At 35.4% G+C, this 15,610-nt stretch overlaps 1 protein-coding gene across 1 annotated transcript in view; it reads right to left on the bottom strand.

Annotated features, from left to right (window-relative positions):
- Positions 1–14,624, bottom strand: part of LOC129267116 (CUB and sushi domain-containing protein 1-like) — a 67,710-nt gene extending 53,086 nt beyond the window's left edge. The window contains exons 1-5 of the mRNA XM_064104135.1: positions 14,435–14,624; positions 12,784–12,828; positions 8,389–8,597; positions 4,043–4,175; positions 1,418–1,441 (exon numbers count right to left, since the gene is read on the bottom strand). Of these exons, the coding sequence (XP_063960205.1) occupies positions 1,418–1,441; positions 4,043–4,175; positions 8,389–8,597; positions 12,784–12,828; positions 14,435–14,513 (490 nt within the window). The 5' untranslated portion in view covers positions 14,514–14,624. The remainder of the gene's footprint in view (positions 1–1,417; positions 1,442–4,042; positions 4,176–8,388; positions 8,598–12,783; positions 12,829–14,434) is intronic.
- Positions 14,625–15,610: the final 986 nt, after the last annotated feature.

Raw genomic sequence — 15,610 nt, 5'->3', positions numbered from 1 at the left:
CGCATCTGAATTTGAACATGTTCAAAATCCAAACGCGATCAAATACGATTGATTTACTCGCATCAGGTCGTACCATCGGTCGGGCGATCATCGTGTGAGTGTTGTTCAACGTTGTACGACTTGATGCGAGAGGTGACACAACTATGTATAGTCGCATTTAGTCGACTGGAGGTCGTACAACACTTGCACATGTGCTAGAGACCTACAGAGACCAGTCTTGCGACTGGTTGCGATAATATAAGACTGTTGCAAGACCGATCGAAATTACGTCTTACAACATTCCACTACCGTTGCATTCGCATGTATGCGACCGAACAGCCCCTTTCACAATTGACATCCGACCAGTTTACGACCGCCTGCAACAGTTTTTTCCTGCTGTTGCACGATCGATCTCTTGGTGACTTGCGAGCACTCGCAGTCGTTGTAGACGGTTGCACGAACTCGAGGTGGTCGTGACTGGTCACATCTGAACTTTGAACATGTTCAAAATCCAAACGAGATCAAATACGATCGATTCACTCGCATCAGCTCGTATCCAGGGTCGTACCATCGGTCGGGCGATCATCGTACGAGTGTTGTTCAACGTTGCACGACTTGGTGCGAGAGGTTCACAACTAAGTAGTCGCATTTACTCGACTGGAGGTCTTACAACACTTGCACATGTGCTAGTGACCTACATGTACAGAGACCTGTCTTGCGACTGGGTGCGATAATATGATGGGCCATAAGACTGTTGCAAGACCGATCGCAACGGCTTACAACATTGCACTACCGTTGTATGCGATCGTTCCCCTCGCAATCCCTCGTGCAACACTCACATGTGATCGCACGAGCACAATAGGATCATAAGCGACTTACTCGTGCAACGGGTTTTACTGGTTGTTTTTGTTGTACGACAGCTGTTGCAACTGTGAAAGCCTCTGTGCGATCTTATGAGATGACTGGCGATTGATGCCTGTTGCAGCCTGTCGCACGACCAAAAGGTCGCAAATGGTCGTATGTCAATTGTGAAAGGGGCTTAAGGTAAGAACGACTTTAAGAGCGATCTTTTCTTGCGGTAAATAACCACGAAATGTTTATTGGTGATTAATTTTCGCATAGGAAAGGTTCACTAATCGTCTTTAAGTCGCTCTTAACTTACGAACAGCTTCATGAAACGGCACCCAGGTATTACAAGATGGTAAAGATCCACGTAGCCTATAGATCAAATAGCTTGAATAGACAATATCGGGGCTTTCTACAATACCCTAGCTCTTCGCTTGAAAGGTCTAGTAACTTCCCTTATACGGAATTCAACTAGCCTGTTGTCAATAATTTAATAGACCTTATCAGAAAGCTGCTATGAGAATTGAATTCTATGTTAACAGATTGTCAACATAGACCCAATTTCAATGTCAATCTTAATTTCAAGACTTACCAAGTGTGTCCACATGTGCATCATCTACGAAAGAAAGAAAATAAATCGTAATTCAGCATGTTGTATACACGTGAAGGGCGAATGGATAAAGACGCAATGAACATGTACTACAATGGTAAATTAAACTGGATAAGTCCGTTTCCATATAAAGAGAATTATCTTTTTACCGGCACTTTTTTGACCTTTTGAGGGGAGTTTCAATGAATTGTTGGTATCATATTGTATTGCTTCTAATACTACTTGCAGTAAGATTTTAAAAAGTAATTAAAAAAAATGGATCTAACCTCTTTTGCAAATTAGCTTATAATAATTATAGAGTAACAACGGACTTCGACCATCGATATTCATAAGATGGATGGAGCTTGTAGCATACTCGCACGCACGACTTTTGAGGCCGGCCCAGAAAGCCCACATGATAAACCATACTCCACGTACGCACACGAACACGCAATAAAAAAGATGTGTAGAACTTTGTGCACGCGTGACCTTTTGGAGTACGTTTATTGTTTCTGTTATTGTGGTTTTAAAAGAGTGCGTGGGAGCCCTATAAACCTATCGGGTGACATGACACATGCTCCTGCGACATCCCTGATAGTAGACATGGTCGTAATGACGTCTTCATGACGTCGTTAACTGGTAATACTGGTCTTACGTCGTATACGACGTCTTTATGACGTCATTTTGACCACTTTCAATGACAAGTTTATCTTGCATTTTATATGACCAGATTATGATGTCATTATGACGTCAATTATTGACCAGTCAATGACGAGTAAATTTACAATTTTGCATGACCAGAAATAATACGACGTGATTATGACGTCATTTATTGACCAATCAACGACGGGTAAATTTTGAATTTTACATGACCAGATTATGATGTCATTATGACGTAATTTTTTTTACCATGACGAGTAAATCAAACATTTTATGCGACCAGATTATGACGTCGTTTATTAACTACTCAACGATGAGCATTTTTACAATTACATAATATGATCAGATGATGACGTCATTATGACGACATTTATTTCTTCCGGTCTTACTATTTTAGAGGGTTTTGTTCCAGTCTTACTATTTTAGAGGGTATGGGGTCAGAGTTGGATTGCAGGATCTGCTTGTAACAACGATTTAGAATAATGCATAAAGATGAGGATAGGGTTTATTTAGGTTTAGAAGTTAGGTTTTATGTTTGGCGTAACGTGCAGATTTCCCATCGGAGCCAGAGCAAATGTCATGGAACAACGTATTGATATGGACAGGCTCAAACGGAGTACGGAGTCGGTATCGATGGTGCCATTGTGACATGAGGGAGTTTACGCTTTTACTACGGGGAAACCCTCTACAACCCACCGATTCATTTGAAAATGCGATTAAAATCACAATAAAGAGCCAAAAGGCTTTTGTCGAAAGTTAGTGGACTGGGACAGCTGATCATCCAAAGATTTGCCCCGGAAAAAAAATGCAAATATGTCGTTGTCCAGAGTCAAGAGATTCCGATGCTGTCCAAGTGGGTGTTTCATAAAGCTGTTCGTAAGTTAAGAGCGACTTTAAGAGCGACTGGTGATCCTTTTTGTGGTAAATGGTATATACATTGGCGATGTTTTATCGCGTAAGAAAGGATCACCAGTCGTTCTTCAAGTCGCTCTTAACTTACGAACAGCTTTATGAAACGACCCCCCGGTCCGTCAACTTTCGACAAAAGTCTCTCAGCTATCATGGCTATCGATTGTGATTCGAGTTGCATTTTCAAAGGAATTGGTGCGTAGAGAGTGTCCCCGTAGTAAATGCGAAAAGTCCGGATAAGCAACAGTCACATCTATGAACCTGACCCCCAATGTGAATGATGGTATCTGATTGGTAATAACGTAATATCTTTGGTCAGTCTGGCCCCCTTTCATAAAGACTTTTTTATAATGACAAATGCATAAATTATACAATAAAATCATTATCAGCCAATCAGATCAAGTGATTTCAGTTATTGTAACAGCTTTTGTGAAACGGGACCCTGAAGTCCTAACGTTGGTGTGACTGTGTCTGACACAGAACGCTTTCAAGAACGCAGTAAATGTATTGGAAATCCAAATCAAATCACAATGTACAACAGGGAGGTCTTTGTTGAAATTTTGTTTAACTGCACAGGAGATTTGTCTTAAGTTCCGAAGCTGATGAAAAATTACTAATATGACGTTTCGGTTTGTCCAGAGTCCAGGGGGCCGTTTCATAAAGCTGTTCGTAAGTGAAGAGCGACTTTAAGAGCGACTGGTGATCCTTTCTTACGTGCTTAACCATCTCCAATGAATATACCATTTACCACAAGAAAGGATCACCAGTCGTTCTTAAAGTCGCTCTTCACTCACGAACAGCTTTATGAAACACCCACCAGGACGAAACCGCTGTTTTGATCTACCAATTCTCGACAAAGACCTCCTTGCCATGGAAGTTATTTGACAATGATATAGATAGATAGATAGATAGATAAATTTTATTTTCACACGGTAAAAACCCCAAACAGATACAGAGTCTGATTTGCATTGGGGCCGTGCCATGAATAAAATGTACAAAGTAAATATGTATTCTATATTCTTGAAAACGAAAACGTTATGTGTGGAAGCTCTCTATTACCTTGATTGCATGTAGCGTTGATGTGCGCTCCGAATCCGCGTCGTCCGAAGTGTCTTGAATAAAACCTAATCCATATGGTGGAATATTCCATTCTGATTAGCGAAGGGGTGGTATATCCAGATAATGCCCAGATCTATATCGTGGAAAATGGTAAATATATCATACTAGGCGGATCCAGGGGGCGAGGGGCCCGCCCCCCTATTGGCGGAACAAAAAAAGGGAAAAAGTAGGGAAGACGAGTGAATGAAATAAGATGAGGGGAAGACTTGGAAAATGATTTAAAAAAAACAACTTTATTTATTTATTTATTAACAATATTTCAACAGGATGCCCAATCAACACAAAAATTGCTCTCCCTTGGGGTCCTGCATGTTAAAAAACAATCACAATATATCTTATTATACACAGTAAAATTCAACATGAGAAAATATACATACATAATGATAGAACATAATAGTTGATGTCAGATATATAAACAAAACTATAAATAACTATTAACTACGCACATCATTAGAAAGAAGGGAATATACATACATAAAACATAATCATTGAAATTGACATCGGATATTTACTATTGGAAATTAAAGCTGCAATTGGACTTAAAGGTTATCTTTTAAATATTTCTTAAGAATTTAGAGGGAGTTTATGTTTTGAGGTTCAGGTTGAAGACTATTCATAATGAGACGGCTTGATAATGAAATGAGTGTTTGAATGATTCAATATGACATTTTGGGAAGTGTAACTTATTATGAATTTATTGTACAGTATGAATGAATTTCTTTCCTAAAATTAGATAATTTGGACAGACATGTGAGAGCAATACATTTCATACATTTGAACATTAACATAAATATAAAAATGCGAACTCTATCTTCAAATATTTTCTAGTCTAAGAGGGCAAATATATTTTCTGAAGAGGTCAAGAAATGGGCGTTTAAAATTATTCTTGCGGCTCTTTTCTGTATTATTTTTATTCAATCTTTCGGTATCTTCTTTGAATTTATCCCCCCCCCCCAGACATTACAACAATAATCTAGAATTGGCAAAACCATAGCATTATATAAAGTGAGTAAAGTATTTTCATTGACACATACTTTTAACCTTCGTAGGATACCTAACTTCCTGCTATTGTTATTGGCTACTTTAGATACAATTTCTTTCCATTATAATTCATAATCAATAATTATACCTAAACATTCAAAGGATTGAACTTGTATAATCTCGATGAATAGAGTATGCAAGTCGAGCTCGTGTACCAATAATCATGCATTTTGTTTTTTCATAATTCATCATCATACATTTTTCTAATAACCAGCAGGCTACATTTTCTAAATCCAATTGTAATTTATTTTGTATTTCAGCTAAACTATCACCTTCGGCATAAATAGATGTATCGTCTGCTTACATAACTATTTTAGAGTGTTTCAATACATTAGGCATATCATTTATAAATATGGAAAATAATTTTGGGCCCAATATGGATCCCTGTGGTACTCCTTTCCGCATCTCTTTAGTGTCAGAAAGTGCCCCATTTATATTAACACGTTGTGATCTATTAAATACATAAGAATTAAACCATTTGATTGAGTCTGATGAGAAACCATATTTTTTTCAATTTTAACAACAGCAGATCCAAATCTACCAAATCGAAGGCCTTTTTCAAATCAATAAAAATTACACCGACCATTTTACTATTATTAATTACTAATATATACTAATGCAGTTTCAGTTAAATGTTTTTTTTTTCTAAACCCGAATTGGCTTTCACATAATAATCCAGAAACATTCAGAAACGAATCTAGTCCTGTATTAACAATCTTTTATACAATCTTGGAAACAATACTTAATACTGAAATCGGTCTATAATTACTAATTTCTTCAATACTTCCTTTTTTATGAATAAGAAAATTTTAGCTTTCTTTCACTCCTTTGGAAAAGAGCAAGATGAAAAAGAATTGTTTTATGTCACTATACAAAATTTTCGCTCGCGCTTTGCGCTCGCATTGCTTTTTCGGTGATTTGCATATTTTGCTCAATATGGAGCTTAAAATATCAAATTTTGAAGTAAATATACAAAACACACTTCAGCTCGGAAATCGAACTTTCATTATTTTGTTTGATTTAAAAATTGATTTTTAAAAAGTGCTCTGTCAAAAGTTCTGTTTCATGGTCTGAATATTAATATTTTCTTCTCGCGCTGCGCGCTCGCAAAATTTGATTTGTCAGGTACCTATTATTTTCCTGTATTCCACAAAGTTTTCAAAATATCCATATTCAGGTCAGATTGTCAAAAACGTATCAGCTAGCGCTGCACGCTTGCATTTTGATTGGTGATTTATGTATATCTCAATATTAATTTTTTAACATTCGCGCTCACATTGATTGTTGAAATATATTAACTAATGCATCTTACTCATAATTACAAAAGGTTTCAATTGTCCAGTTTTCAGGCCATAATATTAACAGATTTCGCGCTCTCATTGGGTTTATTATATTAATAAATAAGATATCATTTTAATAATCAAATTGTCCCTTTTTCAGAATGGAATATCGACAATCTTTATCTCGCGCTTAGGAAGAGATATAGGAAGATAGTCATCATTTTCATATGATGACATACTGTTCTTAGAATGTCCGGTCCTATGTCAAAACTCAAAGTAATAATAGTGAAACACATCAGCTCTTCTTTTTTTTTTACAGTGATCCATATCCACAGTTTTCCTATAAAGTGATTGACATACAGAGCTTAAATCGACCTTTTTTCAGATCGGAATAGGCTATCAAATAGTTTAACCCCGCGCTTCGCGCTCGCTTAATTGATTTTCATTATAACAAAATGTATTTAGAATGCCCAGATTCTAGGTCGAGATCTGAAAACGCCCGAGCGTGTTTATATAGATACGCAGCTTGTTCTCTATTTAAATCATTGTCCAGTTTCGGATCACAGTATCAAACATTTTCTGCTCGCGCTTTGCGCTCGCATTATTAATGTAGGAAGATTTCTAATTACTCATCATTTTAATGATTTACAAAACATGAATAGAGTGTCCCATTTTTACGTGTAAATCTCAAATTTTTCCACTCGCGCTTCGCGCTCGCATCAATTATTTAGTTATATACTTATCCTTTTCACGATTACAAAAGGTGCTTAGAATTTCTATTCTTCGGGTAGAAACGTCCAAGGTTTTAGCTCTTGCTTCGCGCTCGCTTTATTTGATTGCTGAAATATGTAACGTCTTCATCGCTAACTGCAAGTAGCCTTTTACAGATCAAAACGCATATTACAATTTTTTTGCTCGTAGTAATTATTTAGTTTGATGCACATCTCGTTTAGGATCACAAACATTGCCAAGAATGTTTAAATTTTACGACAAAATACATGAAATAAAATTTAAATAAGGCTTATGAGATTATTATAAATTTATGTTGATTTATAAGAATAAAGCTTAGAAATGACTATTAGGACTACCCCTTCAAAGAAACAAACAAATATCAACTTCGAGCGGCGGATCGGGGAAAATGTGGCTGAGAAAAATCCGCCCCCACCCTTCAGGCGAAGGCTGGATCTGCCCCTGTCTAAAGCAAATAATGACACAATTGATGCCAGATAGGATATTAAATAATGCACTCTGAAAAAAAAAATCACCATCATCATCATAATCATCTTATTCGCTATTTTCATCGTCACAAGCACTGTTATCTCTGCCAAAATCATTGCTTTGTTCGTCATCATCTTCATCTTCATTGTCAATACCATCATCGTGGTCATTCTTCTTCATTAATAATCACAAAAATATATCAACAACATTGCTTTTCGAGTATCAACTTGCTCTGTATACGATATATGACTCAGTTTGTTTGTTTAAATGCTGAATGAAATATTTCTGTTGCTGACAGGGCCTACTCCTGACTTATAAATGGAGGAACTAGGGGCACCCCAGAATAAAAATCAAAATATTTAAACAAGAAAAAAAAAATTACTAAATGAAAGAATACAACTAATAAATGAATGAATGGATAAATTAATCTATGAATAATTAAATGAATGAATGAATAAATAAAATAAAATAGAAATGATAAGGATATTCCCCCGCCAATGAAAAAAGCAGAGACAGCGAGTTATACATGTATATATATAGACAAGAAATGAAATGAAAGGGAAGGGAATAAGATACGAAATGATTTTCTGAATACTACAACACAATTACCTATAAGTTTGAAATAAAAATATTGTTATCAAAATCAACTTCATAATGGATACGTCACTCATATTTGGTCCATTGTGTATAGAAACATATATATTGATAAAAAATACGTTTTATGAGATACAGAATTCTTCATCTCACCGGGTTATCTGATTTCTTTGTTCCATTTCCAATAAATACATAATCACTATTAAGCAAGGTAGAGAAGTATTCGAATTGGATGAGAATTTGACACGAATCAGGTGCTTTAACCCTCCACAGTACGTCCTGGCCGCTATCATAATCTCCCCATCTATTCTTCGGTGATTCGATCAGGAACGATTCACCGTCTGCAAGCTTCACTCGACCTCCTGAACAGAGTTAAGAAAATAATATTTAAAAGTTATATATAGTGCGTTTAAAAAAAAAGTTTACACTTTGAAAAAGCCCTTGGAATTTAAAAATATACAATATGAAGGTATTCTTTCACATTATATTCTTGGGTTTGGGTCTCATCAATCCAATGAAAGTAAAAGTTTTGGCAGAATGTTACACTTGAGTGAGCACTGTCCATTTTTGTAAAGCTCGCCGAAATCTGTTTGCGCAGAAATGCTCGTTTTCACGCTGTGTCAAGGGGAAAGGGCGAAATGAAACTTACCCTGCGATACCTTTCTCATACATTTCCCTTGCACTTTGAGTCCATTGAAATAAACGGATACATTCAAGCATTTTGTAACAATTTTGCCACCCAAATTGAAATTTCAACACTTAGTCAGCACAACCATTACCCTTTTTGTGCCAGCTGGATCTGAGAACATAACTGAATCTGAACAAAAGTTAAATCAGACATCTTCACTAAGTTTGTATCATTTAAAGTGGGTTTACATTTCATTTTTCATTTAATACTTGTTTCTCCACACTTTTCCCAAGCTTGACAATGATTAACAAAATGAAAATCAAGCCTAAGCCATATTTCATGTAAATCACAGCTCAGTGTATAAAGCAAATAATTTTACAGGATTTTTTCTAAGTGTAAACTTTTTATATATATATATATATATATATATACAGCAGGAAAGCATGGAGACGTAGACTGTTCTTTCTTTTATCAGGTTTAATACGAGCTTTCGGCCATTGGACCTTCTTCATGTATCTGAATATGTACAAGAGGAAGATGATGGCTATAAAGTACAGACACATTTTTCATATGAGGATATCTATATTATATTGGATGGCTCAGAATGGAATACCAGAAATATTACAAGAGTTTTGGGAAATATTCCACGAATCGCAGATGAGTAGAATATTGGCCCTAACGAATGTAATAGTTCTGGTATTTCATGAAATAAAGCCATCCAATATAATTATTATCATCTATCCCACTCCCTCGCCAAAAACAGAGCGAGAACTTTGATTGAACAAGTCATAGATCATCACATTATGCCATCATCACTTAGGATCAATTTTGGTCGTCGACATGCGACTTGCATGAAGCTAATTGTGACGTCATCAAGCATAATTGTGCTCTGTGCTGTGCATCGCATTGCTTTCATTGTTGTACGCGTTGTGCATTTAACGCATTCGCGCATGCGCATTAAACTGTTGAATATGCTCTAAAATTCCATAGCAAATTTTGTACAGGAGCCTATGGAATATTTGTCGATTTTCTGTCTTTTTTAGGGATACGCTCTGATACTGCACGGGCAATTGATGCAGACCAAAATACGAGTTTCAATGCATCGCTAGAACAGTCTTATAGTATACAAATAATGAATGTTTATGATTGCAATGGACATAATACTTCATGAGGTGAAAGATGAAAATGATCCATTCAACGAGGCGTAGCCGAGTTGAATGGAACATTATTTCATCTTTCACCGAATGAAGTATTCTGTCCATTGCACGAATGAAAAACATTCACTATTTGGTTTATATGACACCTAAAAATTATTTTTTTTTTCAGATGAAATTTATGAATTTCGATGCAAAACCAGCTCATGCAAGGCGAGTTCGGTCTGTTGATTGTTACGTCATTACAACATGCGCACTGCTGGTGCCTGTGCCAGCTGCAGTCTCGGTGCGCGAGTGCAATGGACAAAATCGTATGGATCCGAAATTGCACGGTGAATGGATCCAAAATTGCACGGTTGATGACGTCATTGCAAAATGGGTTGAATGAACGATATCAAACAACCAATCAAATCACAAGGATCTGTCTAGCTGTCATATAAATGATAATATTCAGTGCATATCACATTATGATTATAACGAACGTCTCTATTCGCTTCCAAGGGAGTAGGATATTATTACCCCAGCTTTTTATTACCCCGATTTTTGGCAGATAAACAGGGTATCAGATTACAGCACACATGCATTTCAAGGAACAAATTCCTGCCACGTACCCATTCACCTCACCTGGGTTGAGTGCAGCGTAATATGGATCAATTTTTTGTTGAAGGAAATAAAGCCATGGCATGTGGGATTTGAACCCACGATCTGTTTCAATATCCGGAGACTAGTCCACTGGGCCACAATGCTCCACACAAGCTATAGTCAAACGTTTACACACTTAAATTATTAGTGAATGTCAAGGATTTCATACGAGGGATCACAGAAATATCTCGCAATCATTTGTTCATAGGCCCTATGTATACATATATATATATATATATATATATATATATATATATATATATATATATATATATATGTAAAGCAATAGCTTTGATCCAGCTGAAGCATGGCGGCTTGTCATTGTTCGAAACCCACCTTCACCCGACAAAGGAAATTATAATTGGTATAGTGTCGAAAATTTGTCTATCTGACGGTCAATCGGATCGGGGTCGCCCTAGCCACTAACCCGTCTCTGTGGTCTAGTGGTTAAGGCACCGGCGTTCAAAGCTGGGGGCCCGTGTTCGATTCCCGGCAGAGACATTTTTTCGGCATTACCAATTTTTCCAAAGGGTAGATAGCTCTGGGGAACCTTGATTTAAGCTACGCCTACCATTGTTCTCTTCATCCATTTCTTTACAATATATATATATATATATATATATATATATATATATATATATGAATGAATGATTCATAAACAATGACTGATAAAAGAGGCATAAATATGTAGCCTTTTTATTAAAAAAATAAGTATATAACCTTAATACCTTAATTTGTTCAAAAATTGCTGACAAAAAGTAGAACAAATTAACGCTTTTAATAATTCAATTTGTGACTTATTGTGTATTATTCTGAGTTTTCCCCTTTCTTTTAATGAACATAATAATATTTGTATCATAATCAAGTAAATTATTTCGAAGCATTGTGAGCCCTGATGATATGTTATAACAAAAACTTGAATATAATTATTGGAAAATATTTTTTTTTAATGGTGAACGCAGTGCTCATTTACAATTATAAGCACGTAAAATGTTGTTTTACACGGTCTGGCTATACAATACGCGCATACAGTGAAAACGTGGTATGAAAATCACCAAAATCAGCAAAAAAGTGTATAGGCATTTTATATCTTTGTCATCATCATGACCATGACAATGAACTATATTTAGGGATTAATTATGGTAGAGAAAACAGACAGTCTACGGTACTTTGATGCCGGAAGTTGAATTAGGCCTGTCATGGGCACGGTGCCTATACTTTTCATATTTGTCATACGAAATAGCAGTACATCTCTTTATGTTGTGTGAAATAAATCCCCCATGCCATTTTCAACAAAATGAAATGCATGAATAAATAATTGAATAAATAGATAGATAAATGAATAAATAAGGAAATATATAAATAAATGAAATCAAAGTGATTATGTTTGTGCGGTAGATATATCATCAGGAATATCGATTCATACCCCTTTTATTTACCGTGTTCCATTTCAAATTCGTATTTATAGAATATTATATTACATGTTACATGAAGAAGCTGCTTGCATATGACGTCACAAATTAAAAACTTAGAAAATTCCTATCGCTAATTCTCTCATGGATTTTCATCAAACCATAGCCAGTAATATTGGCAAACACACCTTTTTAAAAGTACACTTTTGAAATACCAACAGTTGTAATATTTTGGCTTTTTTTAAGTAATCGATTCATTTTATTGCCCTCTCCTATACATTCACATTTTTTAGATTGCTTTTTGGTTGCTTTTTAAGCAGGTTTCCTCATATTTCACCATATTTTACATTGTTTTGATTTCAATTTACTGTATTGTTCAATTTAGATGAATGGCGGCGTGGCTGATTTATATACCATGTTATATTTTGTACACAATGTTCATTATTATGTGAAACATGTAAAATAAAGTCAAATCCAATGAAATAGTTTGCTCTATTTTTTCTCACCTTTATCAAAACAAACTTATTGTCGGAATGATCTTCCCCATTAAATCTAGCTTATTACAAAATATCTAATTTTGATGCATAGTAACGAACTTTATTTTTTTCCTTAATGATTTTCGGATATCAAAAGTAAGTATTGCCCGTGACCTTTGATCTGTTTTAAGGTTAAAACAACCGGAAGTAGTATAAAATAAATTGAAAGGCATTACCTGTTTGACTTCCGGCAGATGCGGTCTCCACTCCAGATGTCAATCCTTGTATTTGAAAAAAAAAACAGATATAGAATTCGTGTAATCTATTTCTACATGATGTTTATTATCATTATTATTAATATTATCATTATTATTATTACATTATTAATATTAAAATAATTATTCTTGTGATTATTATTGTTGTTGTAATTGTTATTGTTATTAATATTATTATTATAATAATAATTATTCTTGTGATTATTATTGTTGTTGTAATTGTTATTGTTATTAATATAATAATAATAATAATAATAATAATTATTATTATTATTGTTATTATTATTTCTATAATTATTTGACATAATTTCATTCCCTGTCTGACAAAGAATGTACAGTTAGATAACTCAGTGTAGTAAAAGGACATGAAGGGGCATATAAAAATAAATAAATTTTCAGTAAAGACAGCTTCCATGGAGACCTAGATTTTCATCGGCTGACGGTTCTGGGTAGTCAGGCGCGTTGCCGGATGGCGTTTCTTTTTCCTACCACCATGACCACTTTTAATTGGCATTTGTATATTTCCCTACCACAGATAGGCCGTTTTGGAATATATGAATTCGGTATGGGCCCTTTTTTTATTTTATTAAAGGAGACATGAAGTTATAGCCTCTATGGACCAGTTCTTAGTTACTTCATGAACTATTTTGGTCAAATGACCTTTCATTTCTTTCATTATGATAGGCAAATTTCAAAGCAAGATATTACGTAAGCTTGCCTTACATAGCAGGATGAAGAAATTGAATAGACCAGGTGACTAGAATAGCACACCAATGAACACTTTATGAAGGTGTTTGTTGCATTCCTACTTTAAATGCATATCATAGCATGTTGCACAATGTACTTGGCAAACTGTGAAATACCAGTCGTTCGTGGACGCATTGTTGTTTTTGTGGATGTAAATGAAAACCACTATTCAAAATAATATATGAATAATCAAGACATCAAAGTTGGTGCTTATCTCATTAGATTTTAAACCACCATGTCACTTTAGTACAAATTACCTTCCTCTGATCATGCGTATAATAGTTTGATCATGCGCAGAAAGGAACTACGAACTGGCTTATTGGGATTCGAACCCACAAACTTGCCTTTGTAAACGCAAGGATTCGCTCTCTTCGAGAGCTTATATTACGTGTACGTAAGATGGTATCTCTTTGCAGTGTTTAGCACATTGCGCCACACTGACGAGTTTTTCAAGTCGTTACCAATTACTTTACAATAATAATAATAATAATGGACGAACTGATGCTTAAAAACGTCCTTTTTGCTCGATTGAATTTCAGCGGGCTAGGCATTTATGTAATCATAGGTCCAGATCTCAATCTTTGATACTCTTCTTTTCCTTTCTTCCCTTTCCTAAACCTTCTTTGCCATTTTGATCCTCCTTTTTTAATACCCTTTTTATTACATGTAATTGCAAAATAATTTGAAGTGGGGTGTTGCCCCTCTAGCACTGCCCCTGTAATAATATTTGACTAGATATGTATAGTAAAGTGAATCAGCAAATACTAGGGGCCATTTTAGGTGATTTTTTTAATACTCTTTTGTGCACCGTATCCGACTGTCTAACCCAGTTTCTCATAAAGTTTGATCATGACAAGACACTTACCCGCTACCATTATGATACATATCCATAGCAAGGCCATTGCGATCCAACACACCGCACCACCTAGTCTACCCATGATCATCAGGGTCCCGAGTTAGTTCGAATATGGACAGATGGAGGTAAAAATTAATCTAGTTCAAAGCAGGAACAGACCAGGCACCTCGGGCAGCGTTTCACGAAAAGTGTTGTCAGTGATTTCCACCGACAATAGGCGGATCCAGCTTTTGACGAAAGAGGGGGGGGGGGGCGTACTGCCGAGCGGCGCACATATTTTTGCACTTCACCGGCGCCATAAAAGAAAATGTTGAAAAGGGGGTAAAGTCTGACCCTGTCAAATGCTCTTTTTAAAATGTAGGATTTCCAGTCATGCCATTTTGCATGACCACACGCAGATAATATTTCCGGGGGGGGGGGGGGCAAGACTCGAACATACTTTTGAAAAAAAAAAAAAAACGATAGACAAACGGACCGAGATGCTCAATGGGGCGATCTTTTTTTTTTTAAGTGTAATAAAAGTATTTGGTGCACATCTCACATTTGCACATTTTTCATAGTTTTCATGAAATGTTAAGGAAAAAACGTGTTTTCACAACAGCTGATCGGGAATTTGCCCCCCCCCCCCTCCCTTCCCCCTTGCTGCGTACGACCATTCCCTGAAGTCCACTTAAACATATTTCATTATAACAGAAAATATACATCAATTTAAACATATAATCTTTCTAAAACATATATAGAGAGAGATTGAAAAACTTATTAAAGAAAGAAACAAGCAAAAAGTAACACAAATTATGCATGTTATGTGCGATTTCAAAATCTCGTGTATACTAACCCTTTTATTGCGATGAGGCCAATACTTTTGTATATTAATTGAGATACAATTTTTTTTACTATATATATACAATGATACTACATCAGGAAATCATTTGGAATACATCACAAATCCAGGTTTATAATTATATTATCATTCAATTTTCATGTACATGATGTATAGGCCAATATACAGAATTTGGTATTTATATATATATATATATATAGATATATTGTGATGTTTTTCACTAAATCTAATGCAATGTGTAATGATGAGTAATTTGTATCTAATTACTTTGATGAAACTGGATATAATGCTTAAAAAATTAATTTAAAAAAGTGTTGTTATAAGTTAAGGGATATTTCTAATTG

Source organism: Lytechinus pictus, chromosome 8 (genome assembly GCF_037042905.1).
Source record: "Lytechinus pictus isolate F3 Inbred chromosome 8, Lp3.0, whole genome shotgun sequence".
Lineage (NCBI taxonomy): Eukaryota > Metazoa > Echinodermata > Echinoidea > Temnopleuroida > Toxopneustidae > Lytechinus > Lytechinus pictus.
The sequence above is the reverse complement of the archived record's forward strand: the minus strand, read 5'-3'. Positions and strand labels throughout refer to the sequence as shown.